We start from the raw sequence: 20,808 nt of genomic DNA on the forward strand, positions 1-20,808 counted from the left end.
AGGTCATTCAGAGAGAGATAGCGGGAGAGCTGGCCAAGGACGGCACGTTCAAGAGTTTTGGAGAGAAAAGAAAGAAGGGATACTGGTCTGTAATTGTTGACATCGGAGGGATCGAGTGTAGGTTTTTTCAGAAGGGGTGCAACTCTCGCTCTCTTGAAGACGGAAGGGACGTAGCCAGCGGTCATGGATGAGTTGATGAGCGAGGTGAGGTAAGGGAGAAGGTCTCCGGAAATGGTCTGGAGAAGAGAGGAGGGGATAGGGTCAAGCGGGCAGGTTGTTGGGCGGCCGGCCGTCACAAGACGCGAGATTTCATCTGGAGAGAGGGGAGAAAGAGGTCAGAGCACAGGGTAGGGCAGTGTGAGCAGAACCAGCGGTGTCGTTTGACTTAGCAAACGAGGATCGGATGTCGTCGACCTTCTTTTCAAAATGGTTGACGAAGTCATCTGCAGAGAGGGAGGAGGAGGGGGGATTCAGGAGGGAGGAGAAGGTGGCAAAGAGCTTCCTAGGGTTAGAGGCAGATGCTTGGAATTTAGAGTGGTAGAAAGTGGCTTTAGCAGCAGAGACAGAGGAGGAAAATGTAGAGAGGAGGGAGTGAAAGGATGCCAGGTCTGCAGGGAGGCGAGTTTTCCTCCATTTCCGCTCGGCTGCCCGGAGCCCTGTTCTGTGAGCTCGCAATGAGTCATCGAGCCACGGAGCGGGAGGGGAGGACCGAGCCGGCCTGGAGGATAGGGGACATAGAGAGTCAAAGGATGCAGAGAGGGAGGAGAGGAGGGTTGAGGAGGTAGAATCAGGAGATAGGTTGGATAAGGTTTGAGCAGAGGGAAGAGATGATAGGATGGAAGAGGAGAGAGTAGCGGGGGAGAGAGCGAAGGGTGGGACGGCGCGATACCATCCGAGTAGGGGCAGTGTGGGAGGTGTTGGATGAGAGCGAGAGGGAAAAGGATACAAGGTAGTGGTCGGAGACTTGGAGGGGAGTTGCAATGGGTGGGTTCTGTAGCTCAGTTGGTAGAGCATGGCGCTTGTAACGCCAGGGTAGTGGGTTCGATCCCCGGGACCACCCATACGTAGAATGTATGCACACATGACTGTAAGTCGCTTTGGATAAAGCGACTGCTAAATGGCATATATTATTATATTATTATTATATTATTATTATTATTATATTTATTATTATTATATTAAGAACAGCATCTAGTAAAGATGAGGTCGAGCGTATTGCCTGCCTTGTGAGTAGGGGGGGAAGGTGAGAGGGTGAGGTCAAAAGAGGAGAGGAGTGGAAAGAAGGAGGCAGAGAGGAATGAGTCAAAGGTAGACGTGGGGAGGTTAAAGTCGTCCACTAATAGGGATGTAAACAAATATGTTCACAAAATACGAGAGAAATAAGCTTTTTGTGGTTATGGAACATTTCTGGGATGTTTTATTTAAGCTCATGAAATATAGGACCAACACTTTACATGTTGCGTTTATGTTTTTGATCAGTGTATAATTGGTTTCATGCTTTAGAGCTTGATCGTCCTGGACCGTAAGACCGGACCCCCTACGCCTAAAGGCACTTCTTCTTTCTCCTTGACATAGGTTGGCTATATTTTTGTTTGTATCTACAGTGCCCTCCACTAATATTGGCACCCTTGGTAAATATGAGCAAAACAGGCTGTGGAAAAATAAAATATTGTTTATACTCTTGGTCTTTCATTCAAAATATTCACAAAACTCTAACCTTCAATTAATAAAATAATTGAAAGAAAAAATGTATTCTTATCATAAAACAAATATTATTCTCAAATATGTGTGCCACAATTATTGGCACCCCTTTACAACCTCCCTTTGCCAAGATAACAGGTCTGAATCTCCTATAATGCGTAATGAGGTTGGAGAACACATGGCAAGGGATCTGAGACCATTCCTCCATACAGAATCTCTACAGTCCTTCAGATTCCGGGGTCCACACTTGTGAACTCTCCTCTTCAGCTCATCCCACAGGTTTCTTATGAGGTTTATGTCAGGGGATTGGGATGGCAATGGTAAAACCTTGATATTGTGGTCAGGGAACCATTTTTGTGTTGATTTTGTAGTGTGTTTGGATCATTGTCATGCTGGAAGATCCAACCACGGCCCAGTTTAAGCTTCCTAGCTGAGGCAGTCAGGTTTTGATTTAATATCTGCTGGTACTTGATGGAGTCCATGATATCATGTATCCTAAAAAGTTGTCCAGGGCCTTTGGAAGAAAAACACAGCCACAACTTCAAATATCCACCACCATACTTCAGTTGGGTTGAGGGACTTTTTTTGCATGGTTATCTTTCTGTCTACATCAAACCCACCTCTGGTGTTTGTTTCCAAAAAGCTCTATTTTGGTCTAATCTGAACATAGAATCCGGTCCCATTAAAAATTCCAGTAACGTTTGGCAAACTGTAGGAGCTTGAGTTTGTTGTTTGATGACAGCAAAGGCTTTTTTTTATGGCAACCCTCCCAAACAACTTGTGGTTATGTTGGTGGCATCTGATCTTAGTTCTGGAGACTTTCTGACCCCAAGACCCAACTAACATCTGCAATTCTCCAGTTGTGGTCCCTGGAGATGTTTTGGCCACTCGAACCATCCTCCTCACTGTGCATGGGGTCAATATAGACACACGTCCTCTTCCAGGCCGTTTGTTAACATCTCCAGTTGCTTTAAACTTCTTAATTATTGTCCTGATAGTGGAAATGTGCATTTTCAACCGTTGAGCAATTTTCTTAAAGCCATTTCCGGATTTGCGCAGCTCAGCAACCTTTTGTCAAACATCATTCCTGTATTCTGTATGCATAGTGATGGATTACTTTGGGAACTTGGCCTGTGTGTCACCTCATATTTATACCCCAGTGAAACAGGAAATCATTGCTTACCGCTAATCACTCAGGTGAACTTAAAAACATAAAATATGAATGGGAATATACTTCAGTTAGATTTTACTCATAATAATTTATGGGGGTGCCAATAATTGTGGCACACGTTTCAAAGAGAAAAATATTTATTTCAAATGTATTTTTTCCAATCATTTTACTTCAATTAAAGATGAGATTTTTGTGAATATTTTGAATGAAAGACCAAGAGGATAAACAACAAAGACATGTTTTTCAAAGCCCTTGTTGCTCATATTTACCAAGGGTGACAATAAATATTATTGGAGGGCACCGTAGGTCAGGTTTTTGATGCTGAACAACGCTTTACACGATGTACTCCATTACCCATCCCCGTACCTTTTCCCTGGCCACTCACTACTGGTTAGGTGAGCATGCATTTCTTGTTGATTGCACCTGGCTAGGCTGCAGGATACTGTATTCTGGAAAAGTGAAAATTATTCAAAACCTTAGATTGGCAAATACATTACACATTTGTCCTCAATTTTGCTCATCGCTACTATTTTGTGCCAAAAACGTAAATTACATTTGAATCGTCTTCTTCAGCTAGTACAGTACTTTCCTTCGGTCACGTTTCCAGTATGTGAGCGCAAGGCGGCTAATTAGAACGAGAAGGTTGTGGCAGGAGTGGGGGGAAGTGTACTCTGCCAATCAGACGTAGTTACTAGGTGGGCCTGAAATTTCATTCGACCAATCAAGGTTCTCCCACCTGACGACCGTCAATCAGCTGAGCCTCTTTCGGGTAGGTTCTACAATGTTGTAGCCAAAGTTTTGAACCCTAGTTCTTCAGTTAGCTAATAGCTAGTTCGATGCTTGCAATAGAGTAGTTTGTCCAGGAATGGCCATACTTTTGGCAAACATATTTCGACTTTCAAAGTCAGAGGATTTTATAATAAGGCCTGTTAGCATAGCTAACAGTATATTTCTTGCTAGCTAGATGTATTTTAGTTGTTAGCAGTCTGTCACAGTTTTCCTACTTTGCTGTGGCGAGAAATTGAACTAGATAGTTAGTACAACACAACATGATATGGGCCAACGGGATATTGTATCCTACGAGACGTCGGTGAGAAGAAAAAGCAGAATTCGAACTGCCTCAACAATGTGTCGTTTGGATGTGGACTGTGCCGTGAAAGGACCTGAACAACATGGAAATGCCCTCCCTTCGTCAAGGTAATATACTTTATCCAATCAATACAATTGACTTGGTTTAATACACCATTTTTTAATGTTCGTAAATAAATAAAAACTTAGTTTAGCTCTGCCACAAACTTCATAACTAACATGGCTAACATTAGCATAGTTAGCTAGCCACTTGTCTTTAGCCAAGTTAGCCTGCTACTGTGTACTTCCTCTCATTTTCCTCCACAATAAGACAACTTTAAACGTATGATATTTATTTGCATTGGCATGTCTAAATCATATCTATACATGAAACATTGGTCGAATAACTAAACCTAGCTAAATTCACTAACAGTAGCTAGCCAACTAACCACATTTCGTCGACCATAGGTAACTAACGTTAGCGCGAGCTGTATCGGGAACCAAAACGAACATTGTTTGAATCGATTATTTGCAACAAAATTGCTAGCCTCTGTTACTATAATTTGAGTGAATAACTAGTTATGTTAATCTGTTAATGTATTTGCCATTTATGAAACGGACAGGCGATTGTTGCGTTCTCACAACTAACGTTGACGTTAGTTCACGGAGTTCGTGTGCGCTGCTGCTGTGTAATGTGGGATCAACTTGACTAGCTCGTCAACTGGGGTAGCGCCAGCAAGCAACGTTGGCCGACACATCTGAATGTGGAGTTATCTAACTAGATCGAGCCACTTCAACATAATGGTTTTGCATTTCTGCCTGCTAGTGCGTTATGTCTGATACGTGCAAATAATCATAGCCAATATGTTTTATTAGCCATCCAATTTGATTTGGCGAAATGGAATTTAGGTTTCTGCCCTACACTATGTTGTCTCTGACTTGAAGCAAGAGGTGTTTTACAGGACCCGGACAGAATATATCTTATTTAGCAAAGATGCAGCATTATGCAAAAAATCCTCTACAGTTGTTCACACATGACTTGTGCGTGTCAGTAATAAGAGGTCCCATGCTGTACTAGTGAAGTGGCCTTTCTGAAAGGAGACTCTACAATTAATGGATATGGTTTTTGCTCTATTTCAACACTCAGAATCTGTGAGCATCACGTGCCATGAGTGTCCTTAATGATGTATAAAACCAAGCAATTATCAACGACTTTTGACAAAAATGTTATTTGTTACATCTTCTCCAGGTTATTTACTAGGAGGAGAGTGGTCATGCCACAATTGTGTGATTTCCTCAGACACTTCAGAATGTAGGTAGGATGTTGCAGTGTTAGTTCCCCCTCGACTGGATCTACATGCTCAACCCCAATGAAATCAGTAGGTGAGGACTTCTCCGTGTCTGGAAGAGTGACTAATCTGTTACCTAATGAACGTGACTCATTTCGTCAGGGTGGTTCCGCCACCCAGTGACAAATCTGTCCATATAAAGACTTCCGCCAGGGCGGTCTGTCCGCTTAACTGTTCATTACTCTGATCCTACTCTGCTTATCAATAGTTGTCTCCGCCTCCTCTTCCCTTCCTCTCCCTGGCCATTATCCGCACTGCACTTCCTCGTTTCTACTCTTTCTCCTCCCACTTTTGCCCACAGCCTACTCCTCCTCGCTCTCTCCTGGCCATATATCTGTTGCCTCCAGGGCTGAGAGAGAGAGGGGGAAGTGCGTGTGTAGAATCGTGACTTCACTCATGTGCCACCAACGCAGGGAAATCCATAGAGTGGGCAGAAAAGAGGCAAGAGACGCTGTTCTCAGTTTTCAATTGGCTGACTGGTCCGTTGTTGCGTCAAGTTACAACCATTCCACATTTTCTGATGATATTCCACATTTTAACTCAATCTTATGTCCTCCCAATTTATTAGCTTATTGAAAACTATCGAGTTGACTCACTTGGCTGGGTTTTCCCACTCCATAATTCTTTCTTGTTTGAAAGTACCATAAAGCTTGGGACAGTCGTGCCCTTTAGCGCACATGATTCCCCTGCCTGGGTAGCATTTCGACCTCTACAGCCCCTACTCATCCCCCCCGCAGTTCACAAATTTACCTAAATGAATAACAAAGTATTTAAGGAGAGTGGAACTGTCAGTCGTGTATTAACTCCCTGGCAAAAAACTATTGTCAAATCTTTAGTCACTGTTACTAGCTGACTACCACCCAGTACTCAACCTATACCTTAGGGAAGCAGTCTATGTACATAGTCATTGAACACTGGTCACTTTAATAATGTTTACATACTGTGTTTTACTCACTTCATATATGTGTATACTGTATTCTAGTCATGGCTCATCTGATATAACTACTGCTATACACACCTTTTCTATTCATATACTGTCCATAATGTAATAATACACAACATTATTTACATATTTATATTCCTGACTCTTGACGTTGCTTGTTCTAATATTTCTGTTTGTTAATTTGTTTCTTTTTCTTTTGGGGATTTACATGTTAGGTATTACTGGAGCTAGGAACTTAAGCATTTCTCTGCACCCGCGATAACTGAAAAATACACTGTCTACGAGACCAATAAAATTGGATTTGATTTAGTTGCTAGTTTACCTGTCCACACTGAATCCTTTGAATCTTTTCTTCAACAGCCATGGTCTACAACAGGGTTTCCCATTCTCGTCCTGGGGACCCCAGGGGGTGCTTGTTTTGGTTTTTGCACTGGCACTTTACAGCTGACTCAACTAATCAAGCTTTGATAACTTGAATCAGCTGTGTGCTGCTAGGGCAACAACCATACACGCATCCCTTGGGGTCCCCAGGACAGTGTTTGGGGAAACGCTGGTCTACAAGGTCCTAGTTTCTGCCGAGTCCCCAACAACCGGAACATCCGGTTTTCAGGGGAAATGGAAAGAGCCTGTGATGCTACTTCCTCTTTTGGATGATAAACAAGGCGAAACTCTATCTTAACTCCTCCTCCACATTTACTGGATCGGTTGAACCGTGCAGAAGAGAACTCCCCGGATGTTTTTATTTTCTTGTCAATACAAGTATGTAGGGGATCGACACAGAACAAAAGTATAAATGTCACATGTAAAGTGTTGGTCCTATGTTTCATGAGCTGAAATGAAATATCCCCAGAAATGTTTCGTGTGCACAAAAAGCTTATTTCTCTCAAATTTTGTGCACAAATTTGCTTACTACCCTGTTCGTGAGCGTCTGTTTTGACATGCTGACTGTAGGAATGTCCATCGGAATTGTTGCCAGAGAATCAAATGTTCATTTCTCTATCATAAGCCGCCTCCAATGTTTTAGATAATCAGACCACGTGTGGGCGAGCGGTTTGCTGATATCAAAGTTGTGAACAGAGTGCCCCATGGTGGGGTTATGGTATGGGCATGCATAAGCTACGGATGACAAACAATTTGTTTTATCAATGTCAATTTGAGTACACAGAGATACCTTGACAAGACCTTGAGGCCCATTGTGCCATTAATCTGCCGCCATACCCTCATATTTCAGCATAATAATGCACAGGCCCGTCAAATGGATTTGTACACAATTTCTGGAAGCTGAAAATGTCAGTTCTTCCATGACCTGCACACTTACAGACATGTCACCCAGTGAGCATGCTCTGGATCGACGTGTACGACAAGTGTTCCAGTTCCCGCCAATATCCAGCAACTTCTTACAGCCATTGAAGAGGAGTGGAACAACATTCCACAGGCCACAATCAACTGCCTGATCAACTCTGTGAAGGAAATGTCACTCTGCATGAGGGAAATGGTGGTCACGTCAGATACTGACTGGTTTTCTGATCCATGCCCCTTCTTTTTTTAAGGTACTGTATCTGTGACCAACAGATTAATATTTGTATTCTCAGTCGTGAAATCCATAGATTAGGAACTAATGAATTTATTTCAATTAACCAATTTCCTTATATGGACTGTAACTCAGTAAAATCATTGAAATTGTTCCATGTTGTGTTTTTATTTTTGTTCAGTGTAGTTTCAGGTTTTTACGACTGCAACTTTAGGTTAACACCGTCCAGAACACAGTCAGCACAGGAGCAAAAAATAATAATCTGAATGAAGCATTTCGTCATTTGGCCAAAGTCTGCAACGGAATAAAATGAAGGGCTCAGAGTAGGGGTGTCAAACTCATTCCATAGAGGGCGTAGGGTCTGATGCTTTTTAGTTTTCCCTTTCAATTAGGACTTAGACAACCAGGTGAGTGGAGTTCCTTACTGATTCATCAATCAAGTACAAGGGAGGAGTAAACCTGCAGACATTCGTCCCTCCGTGGTATGAGTTTACAAATGGTTTAGAGGATATCCTTATGTCCTGTTATATTTTCAGAACGCTGAACTGTGATGGGTTTACTTAAGATTCCCTGATGCTGCACTGCCAATATCTCCGCTCCAAAAGTCTTCTCTCTGAATCTAGGCCTATGCATCATTTGTGCACAATCCAGTGTCGTCTCGGTCTCTAGCTCTGGCCTCTCATCCGGCACTGTTGCCATGGTAAGTAGGCCGTGGTGAAACTGGCTTTATACAGAGGCCCTGTATAAAGAATAGCTCACTGCCTCAACTGCTTACATATGAGAGGCACAGCTAGCTATTGCTCTGCTCGGAGTCCAAGCCACAGGTTTTTATCTGCAAATGAAAATCCACGTTACAACAGTGTAGTGCTAGGGAATTTTAATGGAATAAGTTTGCTTTTCAAATTTGATACATATGTTGGAACAAGTTAGCGGTCCAGTTAACATCGCATTTATCACCCAGGGGCTTGGGTGTAATCAACACTGGGATGCTGCCTTTCTCCGGGCTTGTTTTCACTGCAAAAATTACAGGTTTTAATTAATTGGGCAGACGACATTGATAGGATTTGATGGACTCGTTCCATTTATATACTTTTTTTGCTGCCAGACACAGGCTGCAGACTTCAGTTTCACCACCCATGTTTACAGTGTAGCCTATGTCTTTCAGATGCCTCAAAAGCACAGAGCTATAATCCATTCTTCAGCCTATGACTGTTTTGTGAACACCTAGCATATAGGACAGGTTTGTAAGGAGCACTGCTCTTTGTGGTGGCGAATGCAGTTATGTAACCACCGACCTCAGACGTGGAATTGGACCACTGCCTTCACACACACACACAAGTTGAAGCAACACTGCACAGTACAGCACCCTGAAGGTGGAAAATTATACGTTTAGATTAAAGACGGCAGTACATAAAATGTATTTGAATACCAGCTATTCTTCATTTGTTATTCATCTTTTAAGTTCACTATAACTTGACTTTATTAAAAAGAGCATACTTATGTTGGGCAATGGCATTCCTAGCCACACTATCCTCAGTCATTCATTCCCATTGCTGCTGCCTCTGCTGTAGAGGAGACCAGTGTGCACTGGGACCTGCAGAGGCTGCATGCAACCAGACATCCAAGTGATGGATCAGTTGTGAATGCAGAACCGCCTACAGCATGGAGTAGGCTGCTGCAGCCCGGCTTCCTGTCGACACCCACTCAGCGCCAACACCACACACTGATTGGAAGAGAGGCGGTGCTCCAGGAACAGAGGGAGAGCGGAGAGCTCATCATATTGGCTACATGCTGTGATTAAGGAATCACTGCAGAGGTAGCTCCTGTAATAGTTAATGTAATTATTATAGTGTACAGACAGTAGGATATCCTGTGTTTTACTTCTGCCATTTACCCAACCTATGTATGGTGTGGTGATTCTGCTCATTGTGCAAATAGAGAGTGAAAGGAGATGTGACGATGTGGACAGCTCAGTCAGCCAGCGCTCTGTCCTCAGACATGTTCTTGGGCTGACACTCGGGCAGGATAGATGGATATGGATTGCCATGGTGACTAGCAAGTCTAGCACCGTACTCTCAACACTGCCTCATTCCCCCTGAGAGGAGTGTGTCATGTGACCTACGTGCAGCGCGAACTAGCGCCACAGCTCTCCCGTTCATGCTGCAGCAACCACTGACAGCCAACAGGGTTTTTCCCTCTACCCTGTGGAATGGACAGGATTTCAACAAATATACATTTGTAAAGTAGTGCATTCGTAAAGTATTCAGACCCCCTTTTCCACATTTGGTTCCTTTACAGCCTTATTCTAAAATGCACTGCTCAAAAAAATAAAGGGAACACTAAAATAACACATCCTAGATATGAATGAATGAAATATTCTTGTGACTTTTTTTCTTTACATAGTTGAATGTGCTGACAACAAAATCACACAAATGATCAAAGGAAATCAAATTTATCAACCCATGGAGGTCTGGATTTGGAGTCACATTCAAAATTAAAGTGGAAAACCACACAGGCAGATCCAACTTTGTAATGTCCTTAAAACAAGTCAACATGAGGCTCAGTAGTGTGTGGCCTCCACGTGCCTGTATGACCTCCCTACAACGCCTGGGCATGCTCCTGATGAGGTGGTGGATGGACTAAAGCATCCTGCCAACTCCTGGACAGTCTGTGGTGCAACGTGGCGTTGGTGGATGGAGCGAGACACGATGTCCCAGATGTGCTCAATTGGATTCAGGTCTGGGGAACGGGCAGGCCAGTCCATAGCATCAATGCCTTCCTCTTGCAGGAACTGCTGACACTCCAGCCACATGGGGTCTAGCATTGTCTTGCATTAGGATGAACCCAGGCCAACCGCACCAGCATATGGTCTCACAAGGGGTCTGAGGATCTCATCTCGGTACCTAATGGCAGTCAGACTACCTCTGGCGAGCACATGGAGGGCTGTGCGGCCCCCCAATGAAATGCCACCCCACACCATGACTGACCCACCGTACCAAAACCGGTCATGCTGGAGGATGTTGCAGGCAGCAGAATGTTCTCCACGGCATCTCCAGACTCTTGTCACATCTGTCACGTGCTCAGTGTGAACCTGCTTTCATCTGTGAAGAGCACAGTGCGCCAGTGGCGAATTTGCCACTCTTGGTGTTCTCTGGCAAATGCCAAACATCCTGCACGGTGTTGGGCTGTAAGCACAACCCCCACCTGTGGATGTCAGGTCCTCATACCACCCTCATGGAGTCTGGAGGTCATTTTGCAGGGCTCTGGCAGTGCTCCTCCTTGCACAAAGGCGGAGGTAGTGGTCCTGCCTCTGGGTTGTTGCCCTCCTACAGCCTCCATGTCTCCTGATGTACTGGCCTGTCTCCTGGTAGCGCCTCCATGCTCTGGACACTACGCTGACAGACACAGCAAACCATGCCACAGCTCGCATTGATGTGTCATTCTGGATGAGCTGCACAACCTGAGCCACTTGTGTGGGTTGTAGACTCCGTCTCATGCTACCACTAGAGTGAAAGCACCGCCAGCATTCAAAAGTGACCAAAACATCAGCCAGGAAACATAGGAACTGAGTAGTGGTCTGTGGTTATCACCTGCAGAACCACTCCTTTATTGGGGGTGTCTTGCTTATTGCCTATAATTTCCACCTGTTGTCTATTCCATTTGCACAACAGCATGTGAAATGTATTGTCAATCAGTGTTGCTTCCTAAGTGGACAGTTTGATTTCACAGAAGTGTGATTGACTTGGACTTACATTGTGTTGTTTAAGTGTTCCCTTTATTTTTTTGAGCAGTGTATGTTAAATTATCTACACACAATACCCCATGATGACAGTTAGGAAAGCTAAGGCTAGCTTTTTCAAGCAGAAATGTGCATCCTGTAGCACAAACTTAATGTTCTGGGACACTAAAGTCCATGGAGAATAGGAGTGTCTCCCAGCTGCCCACTGCACTGAGGTTAGGAAACACTGTCACCCGCTATAAATCCACTATAATAGAGAATTTTCTAAGCATTTTTCTACGGCTGGCCATGCTTTCCACCTGGCTACCCCGGTCAACAGCTATGCACTCCCCACAGCAACCCGCCCAAGCCACCCCCATTTCTTGTTCACCCAAATCCAGATAGCTGATGTTCTTAAAGAACTGCAAAACCTGGACTCCTACAAATCAGCCCGGCTGATAATTTGGACCCTCTCTCTTTAAAATAATCTGTGAAATTGTTGCAACCCCTATTACTAGCCTGTTCAAAATTTCATATCGTCTGAGATTCCCAAAGATTGGAAAGCTGCCACGGTCAGAGACACTTTAGACCCAAATTGCTACAGACCTATATCTATCCTACCTTGCCTTTCTAAAATCTTCGAAAGCCAAATCAACATATTACCGACCATTTCGAATACCACCGTACCTTCTCCGCTATGCAATCTGGTTTCAGAGCTGGTCATGGGTGCACCTCCGCCACGCTCAAGGTCCTAAATGATATCATAACCGCCATCGATAAGAGACATTACTGTGCAGCTGTATTCATCGACCTGGCCAAGGCATTCGATTCTGTCAATCACCGTATTCTTATTGGCAGGCTCAACAGCCTTGGTTTCTCAAATGATTGCCTCGCCTGGTTCACTAACTAGTTCTTTGATAGAGTTCAGTGTGTCAAATCGGAGGGCCTGTTGTCCGGATCCCTGGCAGTCTCTGTGGGTGGTGCCACAGGGTTCAATTCTCGGGCCGACTCTTTTTTTTCTTTTCTGTATACATCAATGATGTCGCTCTCACTGCTGGTGATTCTCTGATCCACTTCTACGCAGACGACACCATTCTCTATATATCTGGCCCTTCTTTGGACACTGTGTTAACAACCCTCCAGATGAGCTTCAATGCCATACAACTCTCCTTCTGTGGCCTCCAACTGCTCTTAAATGCATGCTCTTCAATCGATTGCTGCCCACACCTACCCATCCATCCGTAATCACTACTCTGGAGGGTTCTGATTTAGAATATGTGGACTACTGCAAATACCTAGGTGTCTGGTTGGACTGTAAACTCTCCTTCCAGACTCACATTAAGCATCTCCAATCCAAAATGAAATCTAGAATCGGCTTCCTATTTCGCAACAAAGCATCCTTCACCCATGCTGCCAAACATACCTTCGTAAAACTGACCATCCTACCGATCCTCTACTTCGGCTATGTCATCTATAAAATAGCCTCCAACACTCTACTCAGCAAATTGGATGCAGTTTATCACAGTGCCATCCATTTTGTCACCAGAGCCCCATATATTACCTACCATTGCAACCTGTATGTTCTCGTTGGCTGGCCATCGTTTCATGGGGCGGCAGGGTAGCCTAGTGGTTAGAGCGTTGGACTATTAACCGGAAGGTTGCAACCCCCGAGCTGACGAGGTACAAATCTGTCGTTCTGCCCCTGAACAAGGCAGTTAACCCACTGTTCCTAGGCTGTCATTGAAAATAAGAATTTGTTCTTAACTGATTGGCCTAGTTAAATAAAAGTACAATTTAAAAGAAAATAAAAACTCGTTGCCAAACCCACTGCCTCCAGGTCATCTACAAGTCTGCTAGGTAAAGCCCCGCCTTATCTCAGCTCACTGGTCACCATAGCAGCACCCACCCATAGCATGCACTACCAAAGCCAACTCCTCCTTTGGCTGCCTTTCCTTCAAGTTCTCTGCTGCCAATGACTGGAACAAACTGCAAAAATCAATGAAGCTCACTAGCTTTAAGCACCAGCTGTCAGAGCAGATCACTGCACCTGTAAACAGCCCATCCAACTACCTCATCCCCATATTGTATTTATTTATTTATCTTGCTGTTTTGCACCCCAGTATCTCTACTTGCACATTCATCTTCTGCACATCTACCATTCGAATTGCTATATTGTAATTACTTCCACTTTGGCCTATTTATTGCCTTACCTCATTTGCACTCACTGTATATAGATTTCTTTTTTCTACTGTATTATTGACTGTTTGTTTATTCCATGTGTAACTCTGTGTTGTGTGTCGAACTGCTGTGCTTTCTTGGCCGGGTTGCAGTTGTAAATGAGAACTTGTTCTCAACTAGCCTACCTGGTTAAATAAAGGTGAAATTAATAAAAAATGACTGAAAACAGGTTTTTAGAAATGTTCGCAAATGTATAAAACATTTAAAACGGATACGTTATTTACGTAAGTATTCAGACTCTTTGCTATGAGACTCAATTGAGCTCATTTGCATCCTGTTTCCATTGATCATCTTTGGAGTCCACTTGTGGTAAATTCAATTGATTGGACATGATTTGTAAAGGCACACCTGTCTATATAAGGTCCCAGAGTTGACAGTCCGTCAGAGCAAAAACCAAGCCATTAAGGTCAAAATAAATTGTCCGTAGAGCTCCGAGACAGGATTATGTCGAGGCACGTGGAAGGGTACCAAGGGATCTGGGGTAGGGTTCCAAAAAAAAAAATCCAGCATTGAAGGTCCCCAAGAACATAGTGGCCTCCATCATTCTTAAATTTGAAGAAGTTTGGAACCACCAAGACTCTTCCTGGAGCTGGCCACCCAAATGGAGTAATTGGGGGGGAAGGGCCTTGGTCAGGGAGGTGATCAAGAACCCAATGGTCACTCTGACAGTTCCTCTGTGGAGATGGCAGAACCTTCCAGAAGGACCACCATCTCTGCAACACTCCACAAATTAGGCCTGTATGGTAGTGGCCAGACTGAAGTCCCATTACTCAGTAAAATGCACATGACAACCCGCTTGGAGTGTCAAACGGCACCTAAAAGACTGAGAAACAAGATTATCTGGTCTGCTAAAGCCAAGATTGATCTCTTTTTGGTCTGTATGCCAAGTGTCACATCTGGAGGAAACCTGTCACCATCCCTACGGTGAAGCATGGTGGTGGCAGCATTATGGTGTGGTTGTTTTTCAGGGAATGGGAGACTAGTCAGGATCGAGGGGAAAGATGAACGGAGCAAAGTACAGAGATCCTTGTTGAAAACCTGCTCCAGGGTTCTCAGGACCTCAGACTGGGGTGAAGGTTTATCTTCCAACAGGACAATGACCCTAAGCACACAGCCAAGACAACACAGGAGTCTTTGAGTGGCCCATCCAGCCAGGACTAGAACCCGATCGAACATCTGTTATAGACCTGAAAATAGCTGTGCAGCGACGCTCCCCATCCCACCTTGACAGAGTGGATCTGCAGAGCAGAATGGGAGAAACTTCTCTAATACAGGTGTGCCAAGCTTGTAGCATCATACCCAAGAAGAATAGAGTCTGTAATCGCTGCCAAAGGTTCAACGAAGTACTGAGTAAAGGGTCTGGATACTTGTGTAAATGTGATTTCAGTTATATATTCAATCAATCAATCAGGGACTGGGAGACTAGTCAGGATTGAGGGGAAAGGTGAACGGAGCAAAATACAAATTTGCAAACATTTCTAAAAACCTGTTTTTACTTTGTCATTATGGGGTATTGTGTGTGAATTGAGGGGGGGGAAACAATTTAATTCATTTTAGAATAAGGCTGTACGTAACAAAGTGGAGGTCAAGGGGTCTGATTTACTTTCAGATGAAGACTGTCCATGAATCGGCATATGCTAACATGAGTAGATCAAATTGAAAACAATGGTTGCAGTCTCCAGCTCTTTGTTCTATGAAAAATAATATATTCAAACACTACAAAAACACACACAAACATCTACGACATGACATCTGTTCAGACCCACATGCTCACAATCCCATCTCCAGCGCCTGCATCACTCTGCCACATGGCCTCAAATTGCACCATTTTGTTTCTCTGCGTCACCCACACACTTTCAACATTTTAGATGAAGCATTTGACCTTTCCGTTGTCAAATTGAGGATTGTTTTGATTTTCCTGTATTTAAGTGTTTTTTTTTTTTTCAAAGTTTGAGAGAAGTGTTGTCAAACCCATCGGGTATCTCACTGCACCCTCATGCTTTGTCGTGAAATATGCAGACCGACGGATTAAAAGTTAATTGACATTGTTATAGTTCTGACAGACCACTTTATAACGCCCTTAACATTTGGACTTTATAGCGTTCCCAGACGGCATGGATTATTGAGTCATTGTTAATTTTACATTTGACATGCATTTGACTATTGTAGAATTAGATTTTTGAGTTCATACTGGATTAAGTGTACATTTTCATTAACTGTAATTTCGTTAGTTATTGTTTTACCTCAGTGGACTGGAATGTCTAACCAAAGATGGTGGATAAATAAAGATGTCCCACTCAAGCCAAAGACCATTGGGGGAAAAATTGTCACAATTCCAGTCTGCTTAAGAGGTGGCTCTCCTGTAGGCATCATTGCATTAGCAGCTGGGTCTGTTCTGCTTAGTTGAATTGTTTCTGAAGCAGGAAAAAGGAGCGCTTCCTCTTCTCTAACATCCTGTCTTCCTTTTCCCTCTACAGGTACATTGTGGGCCGTGGGGTGAAACGTAAGCTTAGTGACTGTGAGGATCAGATGCTGGACCTGCCTTACCCCCAGCAGAGGCAGCTGGTGCTGGACCTGTGCCTGGATAAACTCCAGAGTTGCCAGCGCCGAGCTGAACCCAGCCTGCACCGCTCAGTGTTGCTGGCTAACACTCTGCGACAGATTCAACAGGAGATGAGGCAGGAGGGAGGCCTGCATCTGGAGTCCCCCCCTTCAGCCCCCGCCACACCGCGCCACTCCCCGGATCTGCCACCTGTGCCCTCGGACCGTCCCTCCACCCCAGTGGCCGCGCTCTCATCCTCACTGCTGTGTGACGACGACGCACAGTCAACCTGCACAGAGCTCCCCAAGGGACCGGGGTCGGAGGATGGCAGCAAGTCACAGGATCTGCTGTTTGGATCCTTTGAAATCACCAACTCCACCAGCTACCTGACGGACCTGCAGCTGGATGACATTTTTGAGGACATTGACACATCCATGTACGACCCGTCAGACTTCTCTGTTCTGGCCTGCCCCCCTCCCAGAGGGAGCAGCGGAGCCTCCTTGGGGAATGACTATAACCTCAAGGCATTCTCCACCTCCAGCAGTACTCTGCAGATGTGTCTCAACGACCTCGACCACATCATGGAGATCCTGGTACGCTCTTGACTGATTGGCGCCACGTCGTAGTCACAACTACCCAGCATTTTATGAGCTGGGGGTGGGAAGAATGACTTGATTTTTTTATGTCTCTATTTTCATACAAAGAACTTGTTATATTTATACAAAAAGACTGATGGATACCTGCCTGATACACTTCTACTGTATGATAATGCACATTTTTGGTGGCCCACTGAGGCCATCTTTTTTTCTATAGCAAGATTAAATTAATATGCAGGGACTTAAAGCAAGAAACACAAGTATTACCATTGAGACATTTATACGGGATTGTTATTCACCAGTGCATTCTTCGCGGGGGGAGGAATGACAACCTGTGGAACAAGGTGAAGAAAAGAACATTGGGGGTGGATTCCATTAAGTATTTCTGGAGCATTACAATCATTTATCAAGAATGAATGAGATGGGACTTAATCAATACTCACTACCTCTCTAAAACTAAGAGCTCTGTCTCACTATTCAAAGAGATTCATGAACTCGCCGCTTCACTCATTTTGTATTTCGATTGGTCTTGTTCCTTTAACATAGAAAACTGCTGATTGTCAATAATACAGATTTTTAACACCAGAAAGAATGCCTTCCTGCCGATATGAATCTCAAAACATAGCCGATAATTCCATGTTACACTGATGCCTTGTCCATCCATTTTGGTCATTTTAATCAGATGGTAGCGGACAACATTTACATTTACATTTAAGTCATTTAGCAGACGCTCTTATCCAGAGCGACTTACAACAAAAGTATCAGCACTAGATTTAGATTAATATTTGTTTTGAGGATATTGCGTTGATTACTTGGAATGGTCCGTGTGTTTTTGTTACACTAGAACAGAAAATGCATGCATTTCAGCATTTAGTGGTTTGTCTCATTGAAGAACTGTACAATTTGAGTACTATGTATTCCCCCCCCACTAACAGTTGTAAGAAAGAAAAATACAGATGCTGTCATATCCCTCTAAAGAACATAGTGCCTATAACGGAGGATGAAGACTGGTGATGGTGGAACTGCCCACTGTACCCGCACATGGACACTAGCCTATGAAAAGGCGACAACCTGTGAGTTATTTCTCTTAAGTAATTTATTTTGGATGTGATACTCAGTCCTGAAAAGAAGCCATTCTGCCAGGTGTTGGCACATCTGCTTTTAACCCTTCACACTCCCCTCGCCAAAGACTGACACTGCAAAAAAGCAGACCTTTGATGTCGGTGCCTCACGCTATGGTCGAGAATACGGTATCCTAATGTTGAGTGAAACTGTCAGCCATCCGGTAGAATCCTCACCCAACATTTGTTCTCTAGGAATGTTCTCTCGGAATCGCCTTTTCTCTTACAACAGACTGCGGGGTTGGACTCTACTCCCAAGAAAATGCAAGTCATGGATACAGATGTAGGATCTTAATTTGATCTCTCTGTTTCAGGATAACTTTTATTCTGGGGTTTAAAAAGGCTTCTGAAGTTTAATTTCCACTTTGGAATTTCAGATTTGATTGTTCCTTAAAAGTATCAACCCCTACAAAAATGTCCATCAATTATAATTCACATTTCTTGATGACGCAGGATTATTTTGCTGCTGTTGCAAACTGGGAGCAAATTACGATCCTACATGTGTAGGTAGTGAAAGGAGTTGTGTAACCAGTGGGTTACACAACTGATGGGACATCCCCACTTACTCTTAGCTCCTTCTGTCTGAGGGTCATACCTGTGCTGAGGGACTGTCCTGCATTGCTTCCAGGCTGTTTTCACCCGAGACTGGAGAGAGGGGGAGGGGCAGTAGCTCATGTGGAGACCCTTGCTTGTGGAAATGGCTACACAGTTTCACAACAGCTGGTATGTGTGTGTCTCTGTGTATGCCAAGCTCTGTCCCCCAAAAGGGGCCCCCTTCTTCTGTCAGCCAATAAGAATGCTGAGGGAGGGGCTTTGTTATCCTGTATGAAAGTGAATAACAAATGTAAGCAGCTAGATGCAGTTCCTTTTCTCACTGTGGTATGTGTCCCCTTCCTTGGCTCATTTCACTGTTTATAACCCAGGGTTTGCACAATTTGACATCTTCTGTTGTCAGTTTGTTCAACACCGTATATCCATCCGTATCTACAATTTATCATGGATCATATAACCAAAACGGAAGGATCTTGTCTGCACTGATCCACATATTCTGAAATAGGCTGATTTTTAGATGAGAGATTGGGGCACAGGCTCCCGGCACTCTGTGGTGAAGCTCTCAAAGTAAACAAGTCCCTGGTGTTGATGCTCTGCCGTTGACACACACCCCTCCCGTCCTTCCAAAACCCCAGCACGACTGCACACAGACCCCACCCTAAGGACTGACTCGGCCTACCCTGAACATCATAACACATGGTACAATAAAACCACGGAGGCTTATTTATCACACCATCTACATTCTTCAGTGGGCCCTCCCCTACTCACTGCTGAGAGCTGTGCATCGAATGAGTTGAGAATTTCTAAGCTTTGTAAGCTTTTTTTTCTTGTACATATTTGTATTTATACATTTTCCTGTGTGATTGTTTATTTTCATGACCGCATTGAGATAATATATTGCATTTATTTAAGTAACTGGTCTGGGGGTTTTGTAGCAGAGTTCAGGACCCATTTTATTTTCATCGAAGAAGTAATATTGTGAAAACATGTCTGTAAATATTTGTTGCGGATCATGAAGAGATTGGTATTTTAGATGTAACTGGGCCTACCTTTTCGTGTCTACGATGGGATTCTAACAAAGTCTAGATGAAGATTACTATGGATCAGGCAGTTGTAAAACTGGCAGCTTTTCACTGTTTTCAGCCTGCAGAAACTTTGCGAAGTTTAACCAAAATATGAAATTGGCAGTACATGTACAACCAATCAATATCCCTGGATTGAGCAATGGAATAGGCTAACGTGATGGCCTGTAATATTCTGGCCAGTTATGTAACTCTGGTTCTTTGATGTTTTGGAGATTTTTACCAAACGTGAAAGGACTGCAATCCCACTTTCACTCGGCAGACTCCTAAACTAACGGTCAGAATGCTTAAAATGAAGTGTGGAAAGGAGTAAATAAAGATCTGTTATAGCACATCTTTATGTAGTCTAAGTGTTCCATTGACTTTTTTTTGTGTATTTTCTGCAGTATGCAAGGAGTTGCACTCTGTAGGTTGTTGACAAACCAATGTGAACTAATACAGTTCTCTTGATAAAGAACCATGTCGAATATCTTATTTGTTAGACAGGACTCTTATTACTGAGAGGTCGACAAACACTTCTTTTGGAATGGTCTTACTAGAGTTGGAGCATTACAGAATGGATGTGGAGTCTTATCTCTTACATATTTGGGTTTTTTATCACTTGTGTGAGTGACCCTTCTGGAGTCAAGTTATTTTCAAAAACGTTCTACTGAAAACCAGAATGCTTCAGAATTATCACTTTTGTCCCAAGTGCAATATGAGTGTTTGTTGGTGATCTATATTTAGTAGAAATGTCTAACATTTGTTTTTATACTCTATGCAATACTATAGCAATTCAGTAAGTGAATAAAATGCAAAAGAGGAATGTCTTGGATTTCTTGATTTTTGTCCATATCAGTGCAGTGCAATAGTTCACTCTTATCACTTATTTTATGATCAGCTTTTTATCAGGAAAAATACAAAAGATAATGGAACAGAGTTTCCTGGCATCATTAGGCCAGCCAGAACAGGGGAAAAACAAGGCTTGTCTGTGACTGACTGCCTGCCCCCTTGTGGTCAGATCTAAATCAAATATGAAACCAGGAATAGTGTTTTCCTCAAAGGAGGGAATTAATCATAAGGAGAGAATATTGTAATGGTTGTAAAGCATCATGGCAGATATAAAGGCAATATTTGCAAGGATGCAAAAGGCCTAGTTGATATACATTGTGCTGATCCAGCTGGGTCTCCCGAGTGGTGCAGCTAAGCCACTGCAT

General features: G+C 43.5%; 1 protein-coding gene across 1 annotated transcript; it reads left to right on the forward strand.

Moving 5' to 3' along the window:
- Positions 1–3,599: 3,599 nt before the first annotated feature.
- si:dkey-177p2.6 (uncharacterized protein LOC568712 homolog) lies at positions 3,600–20,411 on the forward strand. The gene is made up of 2 exons (XM_046291859.1): positions 3,600–4,069; positions 16,197–20,411. Exons 1-2 carry the CDS (start codon positions 3,927–3,929, stop codon positions 16,864–16,866), a joined length of 813 nt encoding a protein of 270 aa, XP_046147815.1. The 5' UTR covers positions 3,600–3,926; the 3' UTR covers positions 16,867–20,411.
- Positions 20,412–20,808: the final 397 nt, after the last annotated feature.

Source organism: Oncorhynchus gorbuscha, linkage group LG12 (genome assembly GCF_021184085.1).
Source record: "Oncorhynchus gorbuscha isolate QuinsamMale2020 ecotype Even-year linkage group LG12, OgorEven_v1.0, whole genome shotgun sequence".
NCBI lineage: Eukaryota > Metazoa > Chordata > Actinopteri > Salmoniformes > Salmonidae > Oncorhynchus > Oncorhynchus gorbuscha.